At 51.2% G+C, this 22393-nt stretch overlaps 1 protein-coding gene and 1 pseudogene across 2 annotated transcripts; one reads left to right on the top strand and one right to left on the bottom strand.

Annotated features, from left to right (window-relative positions):
- The first annotated feature begins 11822 nt into the window (after positions 1–11822).
- Positions 11823–19118, top strand: PDZK1IP1 (PDZK1 interacting protein 1). 2 transcript variants are annotated; one of them, XM_074380771.1, is made up of 5 exons: positions 11823–11944; positions 12589–12777; positions 15603–15711; positions 17892–17987; positions 18666–19118. In XM_074380771.1, the coding sequence occupies exons 2-5, from the start codon at positions 12711–12713 to the stop codon at positions 18736–18738; spliced, it is 345 nt and encodes a 114-aa protein (XP_074236872.1). In that variant the 5' UTR covers positions 11823–11944; positions 12589–12710; the 3' UTR covers positions 18739–19118. The 2 variants fall into 2 exon arrangements, with proteins under 2 accessions (XP_074236872.1, XP_003921637.3); XM_003921588.4 differs by lacking the exon at positions 11823–11944 and having other exon boundaries at positions 12040–12777.
- A 1629-nt stretch (positions 19119–20747) lies between these two features.
- LOC101044326 (zinc finger CCHC domain-containing protein 9-like) lies at positions 20748–21875 on the bottom strand (annotated as a pseudogene).
- Positions 21876–22393: the final 518 nt, after the last annotated feature.

Genomic DNA, 22393 nt, shown 5'->3' with positions numbered 1-22393 from the left:
TCTGTCCATTTGTTTGTGTCCTATTCAATTTCTTTCATCAGTATTTTCTAGTTTTCCTTGTAGAGATCTTTTACTTCCTTGGTTAAATTTGCTCCTAGGTATTTTATTTTAATTTTTTGTGGCTATTATAAATGAGATTGCCTTATTGATGCAATTTCTTCTTTTGTGCTCCTCCCTCCCACCTCCCTTTTCTTTTCTCTCTTCCTCCCTTTCTCCCTCCCTTTCTTTCTTTCTTTTCTTTTTTTTTTTTTTTTCCCCCAAGATAACTACCTCTAGCTTTCAAGGATTTTTGGAAGAGGTCAAAGTATAGTTAGAGTGAACACTCAGCATTTAAAATTTTTAAAATTTTATTATTTATTTATTTATTTTTTGAGACAGAGTCTCCCTCCGTTGCCTAGGCTTGAGTGCAGTGGTGTGATCTCGGCTCACTGCAACCTTTGCCTCCCAGGTTCAAGTCATTCTTCTGCCTCAGCACCCCCTAGCAGCTGGGATTACAGATGCACGTCACCATGCCTGGTTAATTTTTGTATTTTTAGCAGAGACGAGGTTTCACCGTGTTGGCCAGGCTGGTCTAGAACTCCTGACCTCAGGTGATCCACCTGCCTCAGCCTCCCAGAGTGCTGGGATTACAGGCGTGAGCCACTGTGCCCAGCCAACACTCAGCATCTTTTAAATTTTCTTAAATTTTTTATTATGGACATTTTCAAACATATATGAAAATAGAGAATAATAAATGGCATGAATCCAATTTCAGCAATTGTCAACATGTGAGTAATCTTGTTTCATCTGTACTCCTATCTGTTCCCATGCTCCCTGTCTCTACAATGGCTTATTATGAAGCAAATCTCAAAATTCACATTATTTCATCTGTAGATGTTACTATCCTTATTAGTTGATTTAATTAAAAATTACTGAACATCTGCTCTCTCAGGTTATGTTCTGATAAATTTTTAATCATCTTTCAAATTTCAGTTCAAATGTCACCTCTTCCTGGAAGCTTTCCCTGATTTTCCCTTCTCCCAGAAGAACTCAATGACTCCTTTCCTGGCATTCAAATTATATGCCTCTTTCACAGCACTCACTGTTTTATAGCAATTATTTTAAATATGAGGAGATAGTATAATATAATGCTTAAGAGCTTCTGAAACAAATAGACTGTTTTCGATTTCTGCTTTGGAATCAAATAGACTTGGTTTAAAATTCTGCTTTCTGAGTTTGATTCCTCTGAACCTCAGTGTTCTTATCAGTAAAATGGGGATACAGCACTCACCTTACACTGTGGAGAATAAAATGGGTTATGAATCCAAAGTGCCTTGCATAGTGCCTGGCACACTGTGAACATTCCTTCAGGAAGTGACCTGCTTCTCTCGCCACACTGTGCTGGAGGCAGGACGACTGTCTCGTGTGTGTGCTGGCACCTGGAAGCCTCTGTAGGAGAGTGTGGGAGGGGCAGCCTCCAGTTACAGAAAGCAGGCAGACTGGGCCTTTGCAGCCCTGCTGGCCATGGACAGATTTTCCAGCAGAGGGCCTCTGGTTCAACTTGTGGGCTATTTAAGGGCGTTAGTAAAAATCTGGCAAAATGACTTGATTTTGTCTTTTAATGCACACTTACTTATTTTGTTTACTTGGAAACTACAAATTTGTCCCTCCCCTCAACTAAATAGTCTTTATTATAGAAACTCTGGAAAGAACAGAAAGAAAAAAAAAATCATAGACTCAGCCCAGATCACCAATTTATGTATTACTGTATTTCCTTCTTCTTTTTAAAACATGTGTTTTATTTTTCTCTATGAAATTATAATTGCGTTTTGTTTAATATTTGATCCACCTCCAGCTTTCTAAAGTCATCTTCATTCTGAAGGTTGAAGTCTGACCTTTCAGACAAAAGCTCCAAGTGTGAAAGGGTCAGGGGTTTGGATGTAGCTTCTAGACTGAGCAAGGCGTCTAACGTGTGGCTGGCAAAACATGCCTGGAACACTTCTCACTGCCCTGCTGCGGCTTCTGTTCTGAAAAAGAGATTGGTTTGGGACAGGGAAGTATGGCCTAAGCACTTGACACCCTGTTAAGACCAGGGTGCTTCCAACAGTTTGCAACTAAGTATCCATTGCTATAAGGCGTTTAGATGCATTATCCTCTGACCAATTCAATGGAGTATTACTGGGATACAGAGGCTCAGAGAAGGAAAGAGACTTGCTCGGGTCTCTCGACAGCTAAAGGTGGGTGAAGATCTCAATCCTCATCTCACCTTCCTGGGCCTCAGAGACTCCAGCACTGAATCCATTCACCCCTTTTCTGCCTTTTGCTGTGCTCTACCTCTTTCTGCAAGCTCAGGGTTTCTGCTTGCATACCTCTGGGGATGGGGAGTTCACCACCTTTCAGAGTCATCTCTGTCTTCACTAGACAGCCTTCTCTCACTGAACCAAATCCAGCCTCTGAATGACTCTTCTCATCATCCTCAGCTCCATGCTCAGAGGGCACAGAGCACGTTTCTCTCTCTGATCTGGTGCAGCCCTGCAGATATCTGGAGACAGAGGCCTCTGAGGCTGTTACTCTTCAGGCTGGAAATTTCAGCTCCTCCAAGTATTTAACAGACTAAAGCCAAAATTAGTAACAAGGGAAGAAAAAAGGCCAGGCGTGGCCACTGCTTGTAGTCTTATTCTAAGTTGTCTAGAAGACAATGTCTATTGCTTCTTGATTTTCTCCTCAGTTCAGATGGATACCCCCTCCCCATCCATTTAAGCAGGTGTTGCTTAGGGTGGGTGCTAGCCCAGCTTCTCATCCCTCTATCCTGGACTGCGTCATCCCTGCCAGAGGCCTTAGTCACCATCCATAAGCAAGCCTCTATTTCCAGCGCAGATCCCTCCCTGGAATGCCAGACCGAAACACGGAGCTGCGCCCTGAGATGTCCTCCGGGTGCTGCAAACAGCCTGTCCGCACTGGGACTCGTCTTCATTGGCGCATTGCTCTTTGCTCACTGGACCCACTAGACTGTGAGCTCCCTTTGGCAGGGCTGGAGGGCTATGGTGCTTAGAACAGTGCTTGGCACAAGAAGACATGAAAGGTTTGTCAAATGAGTAAATACATGCTCTCTCCTCACTCCCAGCTTGCTGCTCTTCTAGTTACCTCTAGTTTAAAAAAATAACACCAAGTTCCAAGCACTGTCTGAGTCAGAGGACGAGGTGCTCCCTTGATTCTGCACTTCTGAATACCTCACTCCTGCGTCCATGCAGCTAGTTTATCCTGCCACTTGTACCCCTTAAATTGCTCTTCCATCCTCCAGTTCTCTCCATGCACTGTTTCAACCTCAGGCATCACCATCCTTCCCCTGGATCCCTTCCACAGCCTGCCCACTGCCCACTGCCCTGTTTGGCCAAGTCTTCTAGCTGCGGTTGGAGGGAGCTTGCTGAAATGCAAGACCGCCCATGTCGCATCTTTGCCTAAAACCCTATGTTGGTGAAGACCACACCTCTTAGCTCCTGCCAGGCTCTCGAGACCTCTTTCCTGGCCACTGTTTGCTCTCCAGCGAGGACCGTCTCCCATCAGCTACCGTGCAGCCTGACTGTCCCTCCATGCTTCTCCCAACCTGGAGGTGCTCTCTTCCCCACCACGCCCCAAACCCAGTTATTGGAGATCTTGTCTCGATAGGTCCCACAGGAGTGCCTCCACGGCTGCACCCACAAGTCCCAAATGTACGTCTCCAGGCTGGGCCTCAGTTCTGACCTCCAGATCACATTCCTGTCTCCAAACCACACTGATGAATCCTGCCCCTCCTTCAGAGAAAAAGTCTCCTCCTCCTGCAGTCTTCCCCGGCTGAGTCTGCTCTAGCCGAGGAGACTAAAAACCTCGGATCCATTCTTGGCTTCTTTCTTCCTCTCACATCCCAGATCAGCTTGGCTTCACCCTCAAAACACACCTAGACTCAGGGCCTGGGTCCTCAGCTCCACGGCTGCTCTGGATTCCAGCTGTCCCGAGTTGCCCTCGCCTCTTCCTGGAGCACTGCAGAAGCCTCCTCACCAGCCACCCTGTTCTCTCTTCTTGCTCCCATGGTCTCCTCTCCACATGGCAGTCAATCATGTCTCCTGTGTGTAGATCCCTCCAGTAGCTCCCTGATCTCACTGGAGTAAAAGCCAAAGTCCTTACAACCCCTCACAACACTCCAGATGAGCCCCCCCACCCCGACCCCATTACCTGCCTGGGATCCTCTCCCATCCAAGGCTGAACATGGTCCTCATTGTCAACCCTCGGTTCAAATGTCACTTCTTAGAGACCCCTTCCTTGAGAATCTGTACAAAATAGCACACCCTATTCTTGTGGCTCCCCACCATTCTCCTGACCCTGGACTTTTCCATATTGCCATCGGACCTATTTCATCTGCCTGCTTGTTTCCTGGCTGACCCCTCTAGAATGTCATCTCCATAAGAGCAGGGGCTTTGTTTTGCTCATTCCTGTATCCTAGCGTCTTGAACAGTGCCCATTCCACAGGAGGCTCTCTGTAATTATTTGTTCAGTGAGTAAATCTTAGACTTCACACTACACTTTCCCGACTTCCTAGACTAGACGGCAAATTCACTCATGCACTTTTAGCACCTGCCCTTTCCCTTTGAAACATGTACTGCAACTGTAATTACAGAACTGTATGATGTCATCTCTATCTTGTTCTCTACACATTGGGCATCCCCAGTCCAAAAATCTGAAATCTGAAATGCTTCTCAGTCCGAAATTTTTTGAGCGCCAGCATGATGCCACCAGTGGAAAATTTTGCATCTGATCTCATGTGAAGGATCATAGTCAAAACACAGTCAGAACTTTGTTTCATACACAAAATTATTTAAAATATCCTAAAAATTACCTTCAGGCTATGTGCGTATGGTGTATAGGAAACAAATGAATTTCATGCTCAGATTTGGGCCTCATTACCAAGATATTCCACTATGTATATATAAATATTCCAGAATCAGAACAAAACCCAAATCTGAAACGCTTCTGATCTCAAGCATTTCAGATAAGGGCTACTGTATTTCCAGTCCCATAGTAGGCGCCAAACGTGTTGAGTGAATGAATGAAAGCAAGCTAGGATGTTATTTGAGAAACTGAGCACTAGCAGGTGCTTGACAGAGGGACTGAGCCCTGGGCTGGACATAGAGACCCCTTGGGTTTAGCCCCATCTCTCCCATTGATTTGCTCTGTGACTTTTACTTGGGGACTGTCCATTTCTGGGTTATAAATTCCCCAGCTGAAAAATAAGGAGCAAGATTACATCATGTAGGATGAGCTTTCAGGCTTGAAGAGACTGTGATTCTAGAACACAGTACTCCCAGCTTGCTTCTACTGCTGGCCTGGAGCCCTGGGTAGGGAAAGGCTGTGCTTGGAAACAGTAGGCTAAGATTTGGCTCTGGGACCTCTGCTGGCAGGCTGGGCTTCTGGCAGGGGCCCAGGCCTTGAATTTCTTGGCTGAATGAGTGGGCAGCAGGAGGGGTTGATAGATCTTCCCCCACTGTGGGGTCCTGGCCATAAATCTCCCCAGCCCAGTGGGGTCGCCTAGGACCCAGGAGTCACAGCCAGTACATTCCTTGGCTCGACTGGCTCTGGGCTGGTGCTTTCTGCCCCTTCCAGCGCCCAGACACTGGAGCACCTGTGGGAGTGAGCACCCATTCAGTCTGATCATAGTGCCTAGCTCTGTGCTCCAGAAAGCCTCTGTCCAGAGAGCTGCCAAGCTTTCTCCAGGTCTGACCTTAAGATCATATGGCATTGTTTTGAGCAGATATACCCTAGGCTTTTGGTGAGCCAGGACTTGACCCTCTTTGTGCCATGGAACCCTTGGGCAGTCTGATGAAGCCTATGGACCCCTTCTCACAGTAATGCTTTTATTTATTTATTTATTTAAATTGATTAATTTATTTTTGAGTTAATAAATAAATTAATTATTAATAATTAGTAATTAATAAATAAATTAATTTATTCTGTCTCCCAGGCCAGAGTGCAATGGCATGATCTTGGCTCACTGCAACCTCTGCTTCCTGGGTTCAAGCAATTCTGCTTCAGCCTCGTGAGTAGGTGAGACTACAGGCGTGTGCCATCACTTCCAGCTAATTTTTGTTATTTTTAATACAGATGGGGTTTCACCATATTGCCCAGGCTGGTCTCAAATTCCTGACCTCAGATGATCCACCCGCCTCAGCCTTCCAAAGTGCTGTGATTACAGGTGTGAGCCACCATGCCTGGCCTCTCACAATAATGTTTTTAAGTGCATAAAATAAAATACATAGCATTGCAAAGGAAACCAGTTATAATAAAATGTAGTTATCAAAATATTAAAAATAGAAGTTTGTAATATAGTAATTTATGTATCTGTTTATAATGTATTCAACAACAAGATCTTTGAAAGGTCCAATGGCTATTGTACTTTTATAGTGGTGAGCATAAGACATACCCAGATATCTTCAGTAATTGTATGGTGATATGAAAATATCATAAACAGTCTGTGGTTTGTTGCCTTCATCCCATGGAATAAAAGATAAATTTTATTTATTTTTATTTTTCTTTTGAGATAGAGTTTTGCTCTTGGCGCCCAGGCTGGAGTGCAATAGTGCAATCTCAGCTCACTGTAACCTCTGCCTCCTGGGTTCAGGCAATTTTCCTGTCTCAGCCTCCTGAGTAGCTGGGATTACAAGCTACTCAGGAGGCTGAGACAGGAGAATATAGCGCCCACCACCATGTCCGGCTAATTTTTGTATTTTTAGTAGAGAGAGGGTTTTACTATGTTGGCCAGGCTGGTTTCGAACTCCTGACCTCAGGTGATCTGCCCAAGTCAGCCTTCCAAAGTGCTGAGATTACAGGCGGGAGCCACTGCACCTGGCCAAAAATGGTAAATTTAAGTTAGAGGTTAGTGAAATACAGATGTGATGTTTTCCCTGTCTATGTTCATGAGTTAGAGTTCTGTCCATGGCGCTCTGGGGAGGGAGTGCTACATGAAGGGGAGCTAGGGGAATGAAGTCCTAAGTCTGAGAGAGGAGGGGCTCACCACAGTCCTAACCAGCCTGCTTCCTTGGAACCTTATTAAAATATGAAAACTTATCATAGCCTGTTAACCGAATCACAGGATCACAGGCTCCAGAAATGGAAGGGCTAGAACCCTGCTATAGTTTCAGTGTATGTCCCTCTAAAATTCATCTGTTAAAACTTATACCCCAAGGTGATGATATTGAGAGCTGGGACCTCTTGGAAAGGGGTTAGGTCAGGAGGACTTCACCCCTGTGAATGGGTTAGTGTTTTCAAAAACAGGGTTGAAGGGAGCATCCTTGTCCCTTAACCCTTCCATCCCTCTCACCGCATGAAGGCAGGCACAGCAAGATGTGTCATCTTGGAAGCAGAGGGCAGTTCTCACCAGATGCCAAGTCTGCTGGTGCCTTGATCTGGGACTTCCCTGCCTCCAGAACTGTCAGAAAGTAAATTTCTGTTCTTTGTAAATTACCCAGTCCAAGGTATTTCATTACAGTGGTACAAATAGACTAAGACAAACTCCTTTTGCAGACACCTTTTTGGGTGACCTGGTCCATGGCCTCTGCTCTTACATCTCTAGGGATGGAGAGCTCACCTTCCGGGACACCCTCATTTCAGGCTGAACAGCTCCAACTGTCAGAGGAATGGTGACCATGTCTTCTTCATATACAGAGATGAATCAAACACAATCCTTGCACACAGAGAGACAGTGGAGAGAGACAAGGACTCAGCTACAGCTAAAATGTTTTAGTTATTGAACAATCCTTCTCTGAGCTTCTGCTCTTTGTCAGGCCAGTGGCAGGCACTGCATATACTGAGATTTAACTTTTAAAATGTGTCAAGTGTGCACTCAGGGACTGTGCTCAGTACTGGATGGTGGGGCAGAGATAGACATAATACCTTCCCTCCATATTAAATATTAATTTAATGTTAAATGAGACAGATATTAAATGAATAAACATACAAATCAGTATGTAATTGCAACTTGTGATCATGGCTGTGAGGAGATGAGCAAAGGAGACTGGTAGAAGGGAGTGACTTCAGATGGGAGAGAAGGACAGTAAAGAAGTCTTCTTGGAGAAAGGGATGTAAAGGAAGATCAGTTTGCTGGGCAAATTGGAGTGGAAGAGTGTTCCAGTCAGAAAAAGGAGCAAGTGGAGAGGAGGCTCTGATGTGGGAAAGTGCTTGGATTTTGTTAGGAAGTGACAGGTGGCTCCGGGGCCAGACTAGGCTGGAGAGGGGGGTAAGGGAAGATTGTCTGGGCCCTCAAACCCATGCAAAGAAGTTTGCATATTATTTTAAGGGCCAATGAATGCCATAAAAGGGGTTAAGCAAGGTATGTTTGAAAGAATAAAACAGGTCTCCAGGAGCTCTCTGGCTTACAACAATGATATTAACAAAATGAAGTATTATAAGAATGAGTAAAGAGCTGGATGCGGTAGTTCATGCCTGTAATCCCAGCACTTTGGGAGGCCGAGGCAGGAGGATCACGAGGTCAGGAGTTCAAGACCACCTTGGCCCACGTAGCGAAACCCCATCTCTACTAAAAATACGAAAGTTAGCTGGGCCTGTGATCAGCTAATTTAGGAGGCTGAGGCAGGAGAATCATTTGAACCTGGGAGGCAGAGGTTGCAGTGAGCCAACACTGTGCCACTGTACTCCAGCCTGGGTGACAGTGAGAAACCATCTCTAAATAAATAAAGAGTAAAGAAAACTTTTATCTTTGTGTCCTAAACGCCCTTCTAGAATGTTCTTTGTACTTTTCTCAGGCTGAGCTCTGCCTGGATTCCTCTCCCCAGGCTGTCTGCCTAGTACAACACTCTGGCTAACTTCTTTGCCAGCATCGCCTCCTCCAGGATGCCTTCCTTAACAATGTAGTCCACCACGCTGCCCTACGTCAAAGCCCTGAGCACGCCATGTACGCTGTTCCCAGCACCCATGACTATTTGCATGTAAATGTCCACTGTCCCTTTCTTCAGACTACCCTGGAGTGGGGCAAAAGTAGGGGCTGGAGGGAGGGGAAGTTGCAGAATCTTCAGCGGCAAACTGGCTCCCTGTCCTCCTCAGTCTGGGATTGGAGCTAGACACTGCCACCTGCTGGCAGTAAATGGAATGGCTGACAAGATGGGGTTGGAAGGAAGGAGACTCCTGGAAACAGTCCAGATCCTCTCTGGCTTTTCTGAAGGCATGATGGCGTAAGGTCTAGCTGGACGGAGTGCTTGTCTTAGGGGCCTGATGGTTCTGGGTGACAGCTGGACTGGAACAGGAAGGAGGAACTGAACGTTGATGGAACAGCTGCTCAGGACACACGGTGCAGCCCTGTGGGGTTGCTGAGACCAGCCCAGACCCTGGGCTCAAGCCAGACCAGCGGAGGGGCCCACCTTGTTACCATGGGGATCGGGGCTTTGTCCATACAGCTGGGGAGATGACCCTCCACCCGTGTGAAGACCTCCAGGGAGGAGGGAACAGCCTCAAAGCCAAGTGTCCACCCACGTCCCCCTTTTCTGGAACAACTTGTTTTGCTCTAAAGCTTGGGACTTTGACCCAGGAGGTATGTTTTCCTACTGTTGGTCACCTGATGTCCTTCCTGCTCATCCCCCTCCCCCGCCACTCCCAAAGCACAGCTCTGGGCATCCTTTTCTTTCCCCGGGCTTTTCAGGGAAGGGGGATACTGGGGTGAGGAAGGCAGAACCTGGGACTTGAGGGCTGATGGCACTGGTTGGAGGGGGTGGCAAGGCTGTGGCCCCCCACCCTCCTTTTCTTAAATCTCTCCTTGTTTGGCTCCTGGGACACCCCACTTTTCTGGGATTTCTTCCTCCTGCTTCCTCTTGCCCTTCTTCCTTTGAAAGACCTTTATGTGTTGGGGCTGTGCCCCCTCCTTTCTCTGCTCTCCTCTCAAAACTCCTAACCCCGCCACACACACTGGGGAGACCATGAGATCCCAGGCCTCAGTTACCACCCCTGTGCCACAGATGGCTCCCAGATTCTCCACCCCAGACCCAGGGATTCTGCAGCCTTCCAGATGTGTCCCTCTGGAAAGTCCACAGGCATTGCAAGCATAATACCTAGAAACCTATAGCTCATTAATCCTCCCACCCCAAAACTTGCTCTGGCCCCTTCTGAGGTACCGGCATCTGCCCAGCTGCCTACACCAGAAACCTGGGAGTCACCTGCACCCCTTCCTCCTGCCGGCACCCGCTCCCAGCTAGGCACTGTGTTCCAGCAGCCACATCCTGGTTTCTCTGCCACCTCAACGGGGCTCAGATCTGTTCCCATGGCCACTGCTTGCCCAGGCCCAGGCACTGGTGGTGTGGCCACTGTATCAGATCCCCTGGCTCCTGTCTCTAGGAACTGAACGTTGATGGAACAGCTGCTCAGGACACGTGGTGCAGCCCTGTGGGGCTGCTGTTACCTCAGTCCAGACCCTGGGCCCAAGCCAGGCCAGCAAGGGAGCCCACCTTGTTACCATGGGGATCGGGGCTGTGTCCATACAGCTGGGGAGCTGGGGAGCCGGGGAGTCGGGGAGCCATCAACGTTCAACTCCTCCTTCCTGTTCCCAGTTTCAGTTCCCTGGAGATGGGGAGCTCCACACTGCATGGAGAGGTGTTTTCTCAAACGCAAAACTGATCATGTGACTCCTCTCCTTAAAATTCTTGGAGAAGGCACTAGTCAATGTTTGTTAAATTCAGCCCCATTCCTTGCATTCCAGTCAGTGATTCTCTGGCTGTTCATTAACATGCACAGTGCTTACTCCAGTCTGTGCTAGAAGATTCTGAGGGCACTAAGCTGGGGCAGGGAGGGAGGACAGGATATACAGGTATGGGAGGCAGCATTCAAGCAGAGTTCCCCTAGATCACCTAGAGACACCCCATCTTTGAATGACAATGGGCTTGACTGCATATGCATGTGAACACACCCATACCCACATACATGCACATACACCCCCATACACACCCCCCATACACACACACACACCCCCATACCCATATACACACATGCACACACCCACAAACACCCATACACATACACGCACACACATACACACACACATATACACACATACCAAACACACAACCATACACATACACCCACACCCATACACACCCATACACACACATATACACATACACACCCACACATACACACATTCACATACACACATACATACACATACACATATACACACAGACCCATACACACACACACACACACACACCCATACACATACACACACACACATGCACACACATACACATACACACACACCTCCCACACACAGGAAGCAGGCCTGAGGCATGATGTCCAAGTGCTCCCGCTGGCAGAATCGGCCTGCCATAGGAAGGGCTGCCCAGGAGCTCTGATGAACAGGGGTTTGTTGGCTTCAGGGCAGAGAGGCTGTGGAGGGGCCTTCTGCTCAGGCGCTGGCTCCTGAGGACCTTCCATCTCTGATGAGACTTTGTTCTAGTTGGCCGGCTCCTTTCTAGGGAGTCAGCATCTCAGCTTCCCATACCGCTGGGTGGGGGGTGGGGCAAGGAGACCGGCATGACCCTTGGTCGGGGGCCTGCACAGGAACTCTGGCCACTCTCAGTTCCCGAGCTGGAGGCCAGGTGGACACCCTGTGGTCCTGGGGAGACTTTGGCTCTTTGGAGGGCTCTGGCTCCAGGGTCCCCCTGTTCCAGGGGCTGGGTGTGCCTTCCTCAATGCTGCTTTTGGCTATGAAGGTGGTGGGCCCAGGGCTTCCGGGTCCCAGATGGGGCGTCACCTGTGGTGTCCGTCCTTTTCCCCCCACAGGCTGTGTTTGCCTACTCTCTCCTCTACCATAGGTGGAGATGGATCCGAAGTTGGGTGTTGAAGCCTTTGACCAAGCCGGGATCTTGTTTGAAGGCCCTGCCTAGTTTCCAGGGACCACATCTGGGGCCAGGAGGAAGAGCTGAACTGGGCCTAGGTCGGCTGGGCTGGGTCGGGGCTTGGGCATGGGGTATGAAAGCTGGGAACTGGGACCTTCGGGCCCTCTACTGAGATCTCTGCAGGAGGGGGTGGATTTAGGAAGCTACTGGGCTGGGCCGGGGGCGGAAGGCACTGAAGCTGTGGTGTGTCCCAGCATTGGAGTCCCAGGGTTTGGCTTGGTGGGGCAGGGGCAGGTGAGGGGGAGAACAGGAAACAGGCCAGGCTCTGCAGGGAGTCTGGCAGCTTTGAGCCTTCTCTGGGCTTCTGGGGTTTTCCCCAGGCTCCAGAACCAGCCAGCACATTTCTTAATCCCATTGTCAGCCTTCCAAGAAGCCCCGCCCACTGGGCTCCGTCAAGGCAGGAGCGGCTGTGTGGCACCCCTTTCCCTGGAGCCTGGCTCCACTGCCAGGAAAAGGGAGCGCAGGGCGTGGAGATGAGGCAGGGACTCGCCCACGTCTGCTTGTTCCTAATACCCACCTCCTTCGCTGGTCCTGGGAAGATGACCTCGAATGCCAGTGCAAGTGGGCTGGGCACCGGCCGGGGGAGGCCCAGCTTGGCTGCTCATTACCACGGGAGGGAGGGCAGGTTCTTTCTGCCAGCTGTCTTCATTTCTCCTCCCACCCTCGCCTTCCTCCTTCCTAGCTCCTCTCCTCCAGGACCAGACTGAGCCCAGGTTGATTTCAGGCGGACACCAACAGACCCCACAGCAGCTCCAGGAGTCCAGACACCGGCGGCCGGAAGCAAGGCTCGGAGCTGCTGCAGCCATGTCAGCCCTCAGCCTGCTCATTCTGGGCCTGCTCATGGCAGTGCCACCTGCCAGCTGTCAGCAAGGTAGCGCAGAAGGAGAGGGCTGGGCACGGGAGACCCAGGGCTGGATGGGGCAGTGTTCCGGCCTCTCTCCCCAGGACTTGATACTTACAGTTTGGAGGGGGATCAGGGACTGCGCTAGCTGAAAGATCGTCCCAAGGCAGAGACGTCTGAACCAAGTCTCTGCCTGCCACTTGTTTTCAACCAGTGAAAAGTGGGAGCGGCAGGGAAATGTTGGTTCTAGGATCTGGGGGAGGAGCAGGATTTGAGGCCCAAGCCCCAAGAGTAGGCATTGCCCCGGGGATGGCTGGGCCCTGAGTACCGGGCGGCCAGGGATACAAGGAGTGGGAGAGTGGGGCCCAAGCACCCCTCGAAGGTGGGCTTGCTCCAGGGGAGGAGCAGTTCTGCCAGGGCTTTGTCCATGGCTTTAACCCAAGTCCTAATTGTCTCGGCTTTTTGGACTTGGGTAGGGAACAGTGCCCAGTATGACTGCCCCAAATATCTGAGCTCTTCATCCTGCTCTGCCTGAATTGATGTGTGACCTTGAGCAAATCACTGCCCCTTTCTGACACTCAGCTTTCTCACCCACCAAATGAAAGCAATAGACCCCACCCTGCCCGCCTCCTGGGGCTGCTGCCAGGTCAGGGGTGTGGGAGGGCTTTGCACCTGGAGAAGCAACACACACAAGCTGCGGCTTTCATTCTACACTCTCAGGCTGCGTCTGCAGCCAAAATCTGGGGACTCTGCAGGTGGGATTTGGTCCAGAGGGGGCTGGCAAAGATGCTTCCAGAGCTCCCCTCCCACCCTACCTTGAGCTCTCATGTGTGTCTGCTTCAACTCTGTCTTCCAGGTCTTGGAAGCCCTCTGGGGAACAGCAGACCAGAGAGGTTGAGTAACTCACATGAGTTACACAGCAGGGCAAGAAAGGACAGGGCTCAGACCAACTTTCTCCTGCCCCAGGCGCTGCCTCTTGCTGTATGTGCTAACCCCACATGGAGGGGGTGCAGGGCCTGTGGTCCCTGAGTTGACTGGAGGGAATCAGCTGCAGGGTCTAGGAGGAAACAGGGAGAGGCCTCTGAGGGCTAAGCCCTAACTCTCCAAGCTTGAGCAACCACCGACCTGAGGAAGCAGTCTGAATCCCCAGGGAAACAGTGACTCCCAAACACTGCTGTTTGGCAGGTGTGGAACTGAGGGTAACCACACTGTGTCTTCCACTTCCCCTGGAGATAAGTGAGGTCTGACCTTGCCATGGGCCAGAGAGTTCCTAGCCTCCTTCCTTCTTCCCAGTATCTGCCAGGCTCAGAGAAAAGGTCGGATCTCCACTGCAGCAGGAGGGCTTTTGGTAGACTCAAAGGAGGATTTCTGAGTGGGAGTGAGCCAGAGTAAGGTTTCTGATGCCCAGTCTGGGTCCCTTAAAATATAGGGATGCAAGTATTCTGGCCTGGAGATGGGGCCCCTCTGAAGGCTCCTGCTGACCTGTGTTTTGTCCTGGGACCTCTCCCCGACAAGGGTCTTTTCTCTGCAGGGCTGAGCTCCCTCAGGCTCATGGAGTGCAGTGATGTCAGGGAAGAGGAAAGTCCTTTGGGGCAGCAGTGGCCTGAGGGCAGGGACATCAGGGAAATCTTGATGGTCTGTGCTGGTGTCAAGTGTCAAAAAGCAGAGAAGGGCCGGGTACAGCGGCTCATGCCTGTAATCCCAGCATTTTGGGAGGCTGAGGCAGAAGGACTGCCTGAGCTGAGAAGTGTGAGACCAGCCTGGGCAACATAGTAAGACCCTGTCTCTATTAAAAAATAAAAAAAAGCAGAGAAGGGTGCATGGTTGGGCCTTGACCTAATCTCTGGCCCTAGTCCCTGGGCACCCAGCTGGGGGAACAAAAAGGGTTCAGGTTTTGAGGCTTCTTTCCTGGCCCCCAAGACCCAGAGAAGAGCTTACCCCTCGGTCCTGCCTCTAAAGATGTCCCAGTCCACTCCTCTCTCTGGGTACCCCAGGCACCCCAGATGCCCCAGCCGAGTAGCCTGCTGTCTCCACTCACATACCCTTCCTACCATCAGAGAAACCTCTTGCTGCAGAACAGGATCTTCCAGACGTCAGACCAGTCATGTCAGTTCTGGGTCCTCCTCAGCTTTCTGGGAGCCACGCCCAGCTGCAAGGCCTAGGCCAGCTGTCCAGGGGGCTGCCCTTTGGTCCCTGGGGCCCAGGCACTCCCTGGGGTGTTGAGGAACATTAAGTTTACCTGCCCCCATGCTTCCCTTGTGGAAGATACTTTTAGTTTATACTTAGTGGTAGGCGGGTAACAGCTGCCTACTTGGTATATTCTTGTTATATGTATATGTCGAATACCTGTGTATTAATGAGAATCACCCGTCAAAGGGTAAATAAATCCATGGATGGACATCTGCTCAGGGCCTTCACTCTGGAAAGCTGTCAGCCCCACAGGCTCTCAGGCTGTTGGTCCGCGGATAGATCCACTCCGTTGTGCTATCTGGGAGTCTCCCTACGAGCTGGTTTCTGAGGGGCCCTGGCCTGTGACCTGCCTGGAGGAGAAAAGTCTCTGGGCCGCCTAGACGTCAGATACAGCACTCTGAGGCCTGTTCCCTCCTGGACTCCTCTCTCCTTCCAACTCCCTCCTCTCCGAGCCTCTGCTATTCCTCCAACTCTTTCCTTTGCCTGAGCTAAGTGGAGCTCAAGATGTCAAAGCGGGTCAGAGGGGCCGTGTGCCTCCCCAGAATGTCTCCTTGGTCCTGGCAGCTGGCTGAGGGCCTTCAGCACAGGTGGGGTGCTTGGGAAGTGAGTCCCCACTGCGGGCACCACTGTGGCCCCGTCTGCTACAGTCCCCTTCCCCGTTTTAGGCCTGGGGAAGCTTCAGCCCTGGATGCAGGGCCTCATTGCAGTGGCCGTGTTCCTGGTCCTCGTTGCAATCGCCTTTGCAATCAACCACTTCTGGTGCCAGGAAGAGCCGTGAGTACTGCCTGAGGGCCCCGGAGCGGGCAGGGTGGGCCCAGGACCACTGCTCTTGCTCTAGCAGCGGCGAGAAAGGGCCTCAGAAACCCTGTGTCCAATCCTCCCCTGTGTGGAAGGGAAACTGAGGCTCAAGGTCACAGGGTAGGCTGGTGATGGTCCGAATGAGAGCCCCAGCTTGCTGGCTTCCAGACCTGGGCTCTGTGGCACCCCCTCCGGCTCTGGGGCCCACTCCCTGTGAGCTCTGGGAAAACGGCCTCTCTTCTTGAAGTCTTGGTGTTTCTGTAGAGCCAGGATAGCAGCCCAGCCTGTGATGGGCACTGTGAGAACCTCTGGAAGGGGGGATTCCTCCTTCTGCAGGGTCAGCTGCGGTGCAGCGGGGGAGGGGCCGTGGGACAGACACGCCTCCTGCCCTCACAAGCTCACAGACTGGAGTGACCTGTCAGAGTTCAAGAGCTGCCGCTGAGGGAGAGCGCAGAGGACACTGCAGGGCCCGACCTGGGTCAGGTGGCCAGAGAAGGCTTCCCTACTGCACATTTATCCTGAAACCTGAAGAATGAGGAGGAGTAGCTATCAGGGTAGAGTAGCATCAAGCGTGCTGCGGTGGAGGGAAGGGTACACCAGGTCCTGAGTTAGGGGCAGGGCACCAGGGCTGCTGGATACAGACGCACACAGGTGAAGAGTGGGTGAGCTGAAATCCAGCCCACTCTGCACTCACCAGATCAGGACCCTCAGGCAAGGCTGCCTCTGTACCCAGGGACATTTTCCCCCAGCTCTCACAAAGGTGGCCGGGTGGCTTGGGTGCTAGCTCCATGCAAGGCTGTGGAGGAAACCCCAGTGGCTCAGTGAGTGGAGAAGGGGATGGAGACACCCGTGATGAGGCTGGTGAGGGGCAGACCCAGACCAGCCAGGATCTTGCATACCAATGACCTGCACTTCGGGCTTTTGGGCTTTACCTTAGTGAGTAGGAATCCAGTCACAAGTTGTTTTTTGTTTTTAAAGACAGAGTCTCACTCTGTTGCCCAGGCTGGAGTGTAGTGGCACAATCTAGGCTCACTGCAACCTCCACCTCCTGGGTTCAAGTGATTCTCCTGCCTCAGCCTCCTGAGTAGCTGAGATTACAGCTGCCTGCCACCATACCCGGCTAATTTTTGTATTTTTAATGGAGACAGGGTTTCACCACGTTGGTCAGGCTGATCTCAAACTCCTGACCTCATGATCCACCTACCTCCCAAAGTGCTGGGATTACAGGCATGAGCCACTGTGCCCTGCCTCTGGTGAGAGTTTTTAAGCCAGTTTCAGGATGAGCTACGGCCTTAGCAGAGTGACCCTGGCTGCCTCATGGCGTATGCACGGCAGCGGTGGGGGAGTCTCCAGTCTGCAGACCTAGAGAGCAGCGAGGGGCAAGCGTGAGGTCAGGAGGGGGTCTGGACCGTAGAGGTGGCAGAGAGGATGGAAAGAAGAGAGGGTTCTGAGCACTGGCTAGGAGGTGGGCACCCTGGGAGTTGGTGGTCAGAGACAGCAGCAGGCGAGAGGGGAGGAAGGCAGGGATGGTGGCTGGGTTTCTCACCCGGGATCGCCCACTGGGCCCAGAGCACAGGAGGACGAGCAGATGTAGGGGCAGCTGCTGAGTCTAACTGGGGACATATTAAGTCTGGGGTGCCTGTGGGATGTCTAAGGAAGTGAGCGGGTGTTGGGGCCCCTGTGACCCTCATGGGAGCAGCTTCTGGGAGGCTTCAGGGAGAGCCCACACTGGTGGGGTTTAAACTTGAGTAAGAGACGAGGGGCTTTTTGTTGGAAGGTCTTCAGCTGGGCTTTCTCCACCAGACCCAGCTCTGCCTGAAGGGCCACCAACCATGTCTGTGTCCACTGCTCAAGGCACGATCTGGGGAAATTTGGGGCAGATAGTGTATCCTGCAGAGCCTGCTGGAGGCTGAGCTGAGGGCAGCTGGGACACAGAGAGGCCTTGGACTCAGGATAAGTCTTTTGCAAATATTTGGCCTCCCACCATGGAGTGGGGAGAAAGTGTGAGGCCCCACGGGTGGGACCAGAAGCAGTGGCTGACAGGCCCTGCTGGACACAGCTGCTCTTTGGACTTGTGAGAACGAGGACCCAGAATACTGTCTACTTGGAAGAGGGGGGCCCCCCTGAGGAGCACCACTGATGAGCTCCGTCCCCAGGGAGCCTGCGCACATGGTCCTGATGGTGGGAAACAAGGCAGATGGAGTCCTGGCGGGAACGGATGGAAGGTACTCCTCGACGGCGGCCAACTTCAGGTGCGGTGCGGTGCAGGGCTACCCGCCCTGCGCTCCCAGGGCCGAAGAGAACCTCAAGACGGGTGCTGTAGGGGGAGGTGGTGGGTGAGGATGGGGACTCACATGGGCAAAGGCTACTGAGACAATGGGGCTTTGTGAGGATTGTAGGGCTCTGTGGGGGAAATGCAGCCTCTATGTGGGGCAGGGGCTCCAGGAGGGGATGGACTCAGTGGGGGATGTGTTCAGTTGGGGATGGAGCTTAGGTGGGAGATGGAGCTCAGTGGGGGATGGAGCTCAGGGGGGGGATAGAGCTCAGTGGGGGGGGATGGAGCTCAGTGGGGGATGGAGCTCAGTAGAGGGCTGGAGCTTAGTGGAGGGCTGGAGCTTAGTGGTGGATGGAGCTTAGTGGGGGATGGGTTCAGTGGGGATGGGCTTGGTGGAGGATGGGCTTGGCGGGGGTGGGCTCAGTAGGGACCCAGTGGTGAGCAGCCCACAGTGGGAGGGAGATAGGTGTAGGGAGGGGATGCTGAGAGGCCTCCAGTCTCGGGTGCATAAGCCCAGTTGTGGTCAGGAGAATCCCCTTCTGGGAGTCAAGTGTTTATCATGGAAGCTATTACCATCACGAGTGCAGGATGGGGTAGGGAGGGGGATAGAATGGGAGGAGTGATGAGCCACCAGGCCCATGCCTTCTTCTTTCAGGTCCAGTGAGCATGAGACTGCCTACGAGAATGTTCCCGAGGAGGAAGGCAAGGTCCGAAGCACCCCGATGTAACCTTGCCTGTGGCCCCAACCCCAAGACTTCCAGGCACCTGGGATGGATGCCCAGTGCTACCACCTACGCCCCCTCCTTCTCTTGGTGGAATCTGCAATAGCGGGCCAACTCCCTCCAACCCCACGCCAGCCCTACCCTCCCTTGAAGTACAGCCAGTCAAGGCTGGAGCTCAGACCGTGTCTAGGCTGAGGCTGGGCTGTGTCTGGCGTCTCCCATTCGGCTCAGGAGAGCCTTCTGAAGAGGACAGTCAGCTCAGCACCTCCTGTCCTCTCACATGTCCTTCCCCATAACTGTGGAAATGGCCCTTATTTCTGTGAAATAAAGACTTTTTGTATTTCTGGGGCTGAGGCTCAAGCAGTGGCCCCTCAGGCTTCCAGTGAGTCCCCGTCTTGCTTTCTGAATCATGATAATTGCCTTCTGACTCTGTCACAGTGGTTTTGGGAGATTTTTCAGGAAGCCCCTGTGCCCACAGGGTAGCTGGACCGAGGGGGCCCAGGCTGGAAACGTACTGAGAGTCTGTGTCTAGGGTGAGGGTAAGAGAGATTTGGTGTCTTTTCTGGTGTTTTGAGAGTGAAGCTACCTCGAATGGGAATGTCTGATGACATGTGGGAGGACTCGGACAGCTGAGCCCATTGCTGCCAGTGGGATGGTTCTTGTCCCCTCAGGCCAAACCCTTTCTTCGACCAGAGCAGCCAGGTAAGGCTGATGAGCACTAGGGGCACCCCAGCTCACATCAGGGTCTGCCCTTCCCCGGGGCACCCGGGGGGGGCACCCTTCCCTGGGCAGACCCTGATGTGAGCTGCGTGCCTCTAGTGCTCATCAGTTTCATGTATGTAGGGAAGGAAGAGGCTGTCGGAGGCCCCTGGGCTGGGGAGCTCATCCCCTCTACCCTTGCTCCAGGTAGCGCTGTTCCTGCAAGTCCCCACCCCTGAAGCACCCCTTCCTCCCCCTTATCCCTGAGACTCTGGGCTTTTCCTTGCACAGCCCCACTCACCCTCTGCCTCTGCTGGAGGCATCACAGTGGGTTCACACAGATCTAGCTCTGTCTCCCTTCCATATCCCCTCCGTGCTGGGCTTTGGCATAGGAAGTGTCAGGAAGAAATCTTGGGTTGAGAATTAGGAAGCCCAGATCTGAGTCCTGGGTCCTCTGCCAACTTGCTGTGTTAGCTTTGGAAAGCTGGTGTCCTCTCTGAGCTGAGCTTTCTCTTGGGGGAAGATTTGGCTAGTCTCACCGCAGAGCTGGAGGAGAGCCCAGTCCTCGCCTATGCCTGCCCTGCCCAACGCCCAGTCCTGGGGTGGGAGTGGGGGCGGGGCAGGAGGATCAGAAAACTGGGTCCTCTAGGAGAGGGAGAGAGGGGAGGCATGCCTTGCCTGGCTGGCTGAACCTGGAGGCCCCTCACCTCTGTGACTGTTGGCCTTATGGGAACAGCTTCTGTCTCTATTTGGGATGATAACCTGAGACAGGCTCACCTAGGAGAATTCCCAGATCCAGAGATGTGGGGCCAGAGGGTGGGAGGTGGCCCACCTTGTCCCAAAGCTCTCCCTCTGCTGCTTGTCTCAGCCTGTTACAGCCTCATGTCATGGACATTCTTTTTTTTTTTTTTTTTTTAGAAAATGCATTTTTATTCCATATTTTTCAAATACAGACTTTCTAGTAACCTATACATTTCTATTATAATAATAAACTGATACTTTGAGCCAAGAAAACAATATAGCCAAAAATTCATTTGTATCCTTTGGTTAGGGGTGTTTCACATTTATGCATAATTTTGCTTTTATAAAAGATGATTGTTACAATCAGGTATACAATCACTTAGTTACGCCTAAGTTCTGTCTCTTAAAATATGTTCTTTTAGAGAATCCATTTCATCATCTTCTTCTTCCCTTCAGTTTTCCTCAAACAGCAGTAGAAGTACTATTTGATGGACAGAATAAGGTGAATTGTTTTTGACCACACCCGAATCATCCTGATATATCTACAGTGTCATCCTGGCCATCAGGGAGCCCCACTCTAACCTGTGAAGTGCGGTTGCTTTAGAAAGCAGCAATGAGGTGGTAACTAATAATGGTGCTAGTTGTTACCAACAAGTAACAACTTTGGGTATTTTTGTTTTAGGTTTTTGCAGTTTAGGTGCATCCAAAATTTCTTCATAGTCTGCACTCATTCCCTTTGCCCAGCGACCAACTGTGACCATTGGATCTGAATTTTGACTTTCAGGGCAATCTTTCTTTAAATGTCCCAGAGAGCCACAAGGTTTGCACCAGCATAGAGTCCTTTGGGATTACCTGGACAAGATCTAGACAGGTGCTCCATTTCTCCACAAACAAAATGTTTTGCAAAAGGACATTTGCCAAGAGCCGGGTCTGCTTTAGCCTTTCCCTTGCTTATTTCGTGCTCTGTGGACTCACACCTGTCACATATTCCAGTGTCCATATCTTGACTGTCACGGGCGGCAGGACAATCTGCAATTCCAGGACCGGGTTTTCTACAAAGGAAACACATCACCACGTTTTTCTTTGCTGCTTGTCTTTTTAATCTTCTTCTTTCCGGTCTACTGTCTTTCTTTAAAGCAACTACAGTTTCTTTCCTTACTTCCTCACTGTCTGTTGCTATAATTGTGACCCATCTGTGAATCTGTCTTAGGTATTCCACGAATCCAGTCACATCTTCATAACTTCATTTAAGTACTCTTTTTTCTTTGTGTTCTTTTTATGTTTTGCTTGGGGTGCAGTGATGCTATCTTGGCTCAGTGCAACCCCCGCCTCCCTGGTTCAAGCGATTCTCCTGCCTCAGCCTCCAGAGTAGCTGGGATTATAGGAGCCCACTACCATGCCTGGCTAATTTTTTGTATTTTTAGTAGAGATGGGGTTTCACTATGTTGGCCAGGCTGGTCTCAATCTCCCGACCTTGTGATCCACCCACCTCAGCCTCCCAAAGTGCTGAGATCACAGACACGAGCCACCGAGCCCGGCCAGGGTCCCTCATTTTTAAGGGACAGCCTATTGGCTTCAAGTTGTTTACGCTTTGGTAGGTTTTCGCTTGCTCCCTCAAAGAATCCCTTCTTCATGTCCTCCCCTGATGTTGCAGGCCAGGGTCTCTTGTCATATTCAGCACTAACTTGTGCCCACCTGGTCATAATTTCATCAGAGGAACCTCACTGTACTGCCCCATGGCTTCTTACTGCACATAGATCTCCCTATGGCCATTCTTTTTTTAAAATTATTTTTATTTTTTAAATTGCATTTTAGGTTTTGGGGTACATGTGAAGAACATGCAAGATTGTTGCATAGGTACACACATGGCAGTGTGATGTGCTGCCTTCCTCCCCTTCACCTGTATCTGGCATTTCTCCCCATGTTCTCTCTCCCCAACTCCCCACCCCCCGCTGTCCCTCCCCCATTTCCCCCCAACAGACCCCTGTGTGAGATGCTCCCCTTCCTGTGTCCATGTGTTCTCATTTTTCAACACCCGCCTATGAGTGAGAACATACAGTATTTGATTTTCTGTTCTTCTGTCAGTTTGCTGAGGATGATGGTTTCCAGATTCATCCATGTCCCTACAAAGGACACAAACTCATAGATCTCATCGTTCCAAGGCTTCACCAAGTACCACTGAGGAAGACTCGTCTTAAATGGGAACTATCCTCCTCCCCTG

The sequence above is a fragment of the Saimiri boliviensis genome, chromosome 11 (assembly GCF_048565385.1).
Source record: "Saimiri boliviensis isolate mSaiBol1 chromosome 11, mSaiBol1.pri, whole genome shotgun sequence".
NCBI lineage: Eukaryota > Metazoa > Chordata > Mammalia > Primates > Cebidae > Saimiri > Saimiri boliviensis.
Note: the sequence above shows the minus strand (reverse complement) of the source record. Positions and strands in the feature narration are given on the sequence as shown.

Excerpts from the sequence above, each read along its gene's own strand:
- PDZK1IP1 (XM_003921588.4), top strand. The coding sequence starts at position 12,456 with ATGCCAGTGCAAGTGGGCTGGGCACCGGCCGGGGGAGGCCCAGCTTGG. Across the intron at positions 15,712-17,891 it reads TTCTGGTGCCAGGAAGAGCC|GGAGCCTGCGCACATGGTCC; the intron begins GTGAGTACTGCC and ends CTCCGTCCCCAG. Across the intron at positions 17,988-18,665 it reads TCGACGGCGGCCAACTTCAG|GTCCAGTGAGCATGAGACTG; the intron begins GTGCGGTGCGGT and ends TTCTTCTTTCAG.